General features: G+C 39.6%; 1 protein-coding gene across 1 annotated transcript; it reads left to right on the top strand.

Annotated features, from left to right (window-relative positions):
* Window positions 1-1,518: 1,518 nt before the first annotated feature.
* On the top strand, window positions 1,519-2,382 carry LOC120165560 (protein MKS1-like). The gene has a single exon (XM_039175055.1). The coding sequence runs from the start codon at window positions 1,650-1,652 to the stop codon at window positions 2,265-2,267; it is 618 nt and encodes a 205-aa protein (XP_039030986.1). The 5' UTR covers window positions 1,519-1,649; the 3' UTR covers window positions 2,268-2,382.
* The last annotated feature ends 3,557 nt before the right edge of the window (window positions 2,383-5,939 follow it).

Raw genomic sequence — 5,939 nt, 5'->3', positions numbered from 1 at the left:
TGCCAGAGCAATGTAGAATGTCTGGCTGGGCAAATTAGTGACCCGTCATTGGTCCCTCCGTCACAGGGCTGCTGTAAACTGAAACATGGATGGTCCGGGTTAGTGACTTGCGGTGGGGTGGAGCGAAATAGTTTTGGTGCATGGATCATGGGTTTTACCAAAGTTTATAAAGAGTTGCTCGACACTTGACGCAGAGTTTTGGAGGCGAAGCATTACATGGGATAAGGGCTTTCGAGATGTTGTGGTTGAGACGAATAACAAGGGCTGTTTTATCTTGACTTAAGCAAGGTGTAGACATGGAAAGAATTTTGCCTTTGCTACTGCATGTTGAACTTCTTCCATGGATTTGGAGCTTGAAGTTTCTCCACGTCACTCGTTCTTTTCCACCAATACCTCAATGACAAATCCGTCTCAAATGATAAGAAGATACTGTGTTCTCTTACAAAATGAGGATCTAAAATATTTTATAATAATTAATTTGTCAAAATTAAAATCATGAAGTTTTTTTTAATCAAATTTATTATGAAAAACAATTAAAAAAATTGTCAAAATCTCTATTTAAATATTTCTCTGTCATTTTCTCGATAACTAAACGAAAAATTTATTTTTTCTTTGAATGAAAATATTGTTAGGACACAAATATTATATATAGACGGACTTTAATGATATTTATGTGTGTTATATATGGACCATGTCTCTCTGTTTCACTGTTATTGCTTGTGCATACATGAGTCCTCCACAATGTCTACGTGACCGCCTAGGACTGCGATGTGAGGGGCGGTGTCTCCGCCGGTGGAAAGGCTACCGTACTATGCATTCAAAAAATCTTGAGTTTACTCTTATCAATACAAATATCTTTATAATTATTTAACATATTGTGATCATCATTTCCCAGGAAATAAAACTGATTCTTATCTGTTAATATTCTCTCGTGAGTTGTGAGCGACCGAAACATGAAGTTTTACATTGCGACCTTTTTAATATACGATTAAAATAAGGTGTTATCAATTTTATTATTATTTAAATAATAAAATCGATAAAAAATTACTTAAAATATTATTATTTATACCTAAAACATCAATGTTTTTAACATTTTCGGTAAATTTCCCAAAATAACAAAATCGGTAAAAAAATAATAAAACAGATAGCGTTTTACCAGTTTTGTTAATAAATTCGGTAAAACATCCTATAATAATAAAATCGATAGAAATAATAATGTTTCCGATAATTTTTTATTGATACGCATAATCATTTAACGACCAAAACCCTCCTTTTTGTAGCCGAAAATGACTCACGTATTTGTGTTATGATCGCTCCAATCATTGTCCGAACGAAGAATAAAAATAAAATAAAATAAAAATGCAATTTTGATCTGTAATTCCATAGCCATAGATGAATGAAATTCTGTTTGAAAATTAAAATATTAGATTAGCATTTTCCTGCTGAACTAAGATTGGGGAAATGTTAATTAGTTTAGCAGAGAATAAGAAATAATAATTGCATTGACTTTTCGTGGGTCTTGGTGTTTTCCCAAGTCAAATAAGTTTGCCAGGAAAAATGACTCACTTCATCTACCACCAATTTTGGTCCTCTCTTTCCCTTCTCCTCCTACCCGCAAAAAACCCTTTCTTCGCTGCTCGTCATAAGCCATGGATTCTCAATTTCCCGCCGGCGGGACAACCCCAAACCGTCAGCTTCAAATCCAAGGTCCGCGTCCAGCTCCTCTAAAAGTCAGCAAAGATTCCCATAAAATCAGAAAGCCGCCTTACCCACCATCCCACGCCGCTTTTGGCCAACCGCCAGCTGCTGCTGCTGTACCGGATCAACGCCGTCAGCCGGTAATAATCTATGCCGTCTCACCCAAAGTCATCCACGCCAACGAATCCGAGTTCATGTCCATCGTCCAACTCTACACGGGTCTTTCATCCGGAGACTTCTCTGGCGCCAGCGACGTTTCCCCGGCAGCAAGGTTGGCAGTGACGGAGAGGGCGAGTCCGAGCCCGAGGGAGAAGATAGTGGACTCGAGGATTATGGGGGATGGTGGGATGGACGAGGGGCTGATTCGACCACCGACAGGGATACTTTCGCCTGCACCGGAGACGTTGCCTGCAGTATCGACAGGGATTTTCTTTACACCAACTTCGGAAGCGAGAATGATGTCGCCTTGGCATGACTGGAGCCCAATGATACATGGAAGTGGATTCATGATGTCGCCATTAATTTCTTCTCCAAATTCCGACATTTTTGCTCAAATTTGGAACTTTTAGCCATTCTTTTTTCAATATCCGAATCAAATTTTGGGTTTATAAATTTGGGAATTCTATTGCTAAGATCAGATTCAGGGGCTTCATCAAATTATAATAATGTTTATAATGCCATAAAGTACTATCCTTTTCTCATATATAGCATCATAAAGAACTAAAATTTAGAGAATTTAGGATTTAGAATGGTAACTTTGTTTTCAAGGGATTTTGTGTATGTATTTTTTTTTTCTAAATTTGAATTCTAATTGTAAAGTTTGGTCATTTCTTTGAATAATAGAGACTGTTTATGATGACAGAATGATTGTTCATATTTCCTGCCATTTTACTAGTTTTCACTAAAATTAGTGATTCTTAAGTGAAAAATTAACAAGCAGATCATAATATTTGAAAAGAAGAGGAAGAAGAAAAGGGGAAAGAGCCCCAGGTTTACTATTTATGTCACAATATCTTAATCCCCCACCACTTGGAACTCAAGTTTGGTGTTGAAATTGCAAGTTCCAACTTACAGGATATTCAATAATACTTCTACTGTGATGACATTAGAATTTATCAGTGCAGTTTTTTGTGTAACCTGCTATTATTGAATATCCTAGTGTCACTGCAAGTCGAGATTACTACAATGTCGAAAGCCACTGAAGAATCACTCGTTTGATTGAGATTACTACAATGTCCGAAATCCGAATAAGACAGCATTCCACGCATTTATGTATGAAATCAGCAATGATGGTAATCATGATTTTGATCTTGGTTTTCGAATGAAAACTGGAGGCATGCTTGAGAAATGCCAATGAAAACCCATCATATATCTTTTTTCCTATAGGTCCCAGTCACTACAAGCACATCAACCACAAGAAAGTATTCCCTTTGGGTGAGAATAAACTACAAATTCATTAACTTTTTATCTCCCTTTTTCCGATGTCTTCTTTCCAAATTTATACATCAAAGAAACAACTGAAATGAAGCTAATGGTGTCCGAGTATGTAGGAGACTCATCCACCCACTACCCATGAATTGCAGTCATGCTAGTAACTGCCCTAAAACAAAAGTAAACCATCAAATATTAAACCAACAAATGCAATAAAAGGAAATGATGCTGAAGTAGAATAAATGGCTTGGCTTCCGACATGGACATCAGTCTATATAGCGTGAGTTGGGTCTCGGGGTCCGACAGGATCTTCTGGGCTTATCATTGCCCACCCCATGGAGAGGATGCTTGTCCTCAAGCATCACATGAGGAAACTGGTGGCAAAGAGTATTCGTGGACTCCCAGGTGGCTTCTTCGTGGGGTAGATGCTTCCAATGTACCAAGCTTTCTTCTATGAAGGTGTCGTCACGCTTAATCCATCGTGTATCAAGTATTTGCTGAGGTTCAAGGGTATGACGCCATCATCTACAAGTGGAGGTAAGTCAAGTGGAGTGACAGCTGGAGTGCCATTGTATGGTTTAAGCAAAGAGACATGAAACACGGGGTGAATTCGAGCTGTAGGTGGCAATTGCAGGCGGTATGCTACTGCTCTGATTTTCTCCAAAATAGGATAAGGTCCATAGTAGCAGTTGGATAATTTTTGATGAGCCTATTTGAAGACTGTTTGCTGGCGATATGGATAAGCTTGTTGCTTCATTCGATTCATGGAAATCTCTAAATTTGTCTTGAGTTGGTGGAGCAGCGCATCACGATGTAGGAGCGTTTGATCCACTTAATGAACTAGGGAAAGGCCTTCTGGATAGGCGGGGAGAAGTGGTGGAAGGCGACCATAAAGATCTTGGTACGGTGTTATTTTTGTTGGGGCGTGGTAGATGGTATTGTACCAATACTCTGCCCAAACGAGATAATTACTCCATTTGCGCGGCAATTGGTGAACGAAGCAACGCAAATATTGTTCAACACAATGATTAACAACTTCAGTTTGGCCGTCTGTTTGGGGATGGTAAGTTGAACTAAGAATGAGTTTGGAGGCGGAAAGTTTGAAGAATTCTTGCCAGAATTTGCTGATGAAGATTGGGTCGCGATCACTGATGATGGAGCGTGTCATCCCATCGAGTTTGACAACTCCCTCAATAAATTTACTAAGCCTATCGACTACCACCAGAATTGTGTCTTTGCCATGAGAATTGGGCAACCCTTCAATGAAGTCGAGAGTGATGTCCTCCCAAAGTGCAGGAATTGGTAAGGGTTGTAATAATCCCGCTGGTGCCTTGGTCTCTGGCTTAATGCGTTGACATACCTCACATTTCTGGACATACTCTTGAACAGATTTATGCATCTTTAGCCAATAAAATTGTTGTTGCAATCTTCTATAAGTTCGAAGGATCCCCGAGTGCCCTCTAACTTTAGAATCATGAACTTCATACAACAATTTGGCCCGTAAGGAGTGATCAGCAGGCACCACAACCTTTCCTTTGTAAAGCAACAATCTATCACGCCAAGTCAAGTTGTCACGAGGAGGGTCACCAGCCTTTTTACCCAAAAATTGCATATAGGAATCTGATTTAGAGGCCTCGCGGATCTGCTTCCAAATATCCACATCTGAAAAATGAAGAGCAACCAATAATGGGCTTTCTTGCCGCCTAGATAAAGCATCTGCTGCAAAGTTGTCACGACCCGGTCGGAAGATGATTTTATAATCGTACCCTAATAATTTGGCCACCCATTTTTGTTGCTCCAGATTTGAAACACGCTGATCTAAGAAAAATTTGAGGCTGCGTTGATCGGTTATGATGTAAAATTTGTGGCCAAGTAAATATGGTCTCCACAATCGTATTGCTTCCACGATGGCTAGCATTTCCTTTGCATAGATTGACCAAGTTTGCTTAGTGATTCCTAAGGCTCGAATCATATAGGAAATTGGTCTATTTTGTTGAGTTAGAACAACGCCAATTCCATTCCCTGATGCATCTGTTTCGATGGAGAAAGGTTCGGTAAAGTTTGGCATGGCTAGTGTAGGGGTAGATGTCATGGCTTGTTTCAAAGCTAAGAAAGCCGATTTCGCTTCTTCATTCCAGAGAAACTTCCCTTTTTTGAGGAGATTTGTTAATGGTTGAGATATTAATCCATACCCTTGAACAAACTTGCGGTAGTAGCCGGTGAGCCCTAAGAATCCACGGAGCTTGGTAATATTGGAGGGTCTTGGCCAAGCAACCATTGCGTCAATTTTCTTTTCATCAACTTTGACGTCAAGATGTGTAATTATGTGACCCAAATACTCTAGCTCTTATTTTTCGAATGCATATTTGCTCATCTTGACATAGAACTGATGTTGCCGAAGGTGGAGAATGTAAGTTGGACATGCTCCAAGTGTTGCTCCCATGTCGTACTGTAAATTAAAATGTCATAAAAAAACCAAGATAAACTTCTGCAAATACGGTCGAAAAATCGAGTTCCTTATTGCTTGGAAGGTAGATGGTGCGTTGCATAGCCCAAATGGTTTAACCAAGTACTCACAGTGGCCATTGTGAGTGCGGAAAGCAGTCTTAGGAATATCAGGGGTGCTAACTCGTATTTGGTGGTATCCTGCCTTGAGATCCAACCTAGTAAAAAAAGCAGCTCTGTGTAACTTGTCAAGCATATCATCTACTGTTGGAATTGGGAAACGATCATTTACGGTGGCAGTGTTTAATGCTCGGTAGTATGTGCCGAATCTCTATGTGTCATCTTTTTTCTTTACTAGCAGTACT

The sequence above is a fragment of the Hibiscus syriacus genome, unplaced genomic scaffold, assembly GCF_006381635.1.
Source record: "Hibiscus syriacus cultivar Baekdansim isolate YM2019G1 unplaced genomic scaffold, ASM638163v2 tig00111584_pilon, whole genome shotgun sequence".
NCBI classification, from domain to species: Eukaryota; Viridiplantae; Streptophyta; class Magnoliopsida; order Malvales; family Malvaceae; genus Hibiscus; species Hibiscus syriacus.
The sequence above is the reverse complement of the archived record's forward strand: the minus strand, read 5'-3'. Positions and strand labels throughout refer to the sequence as shown.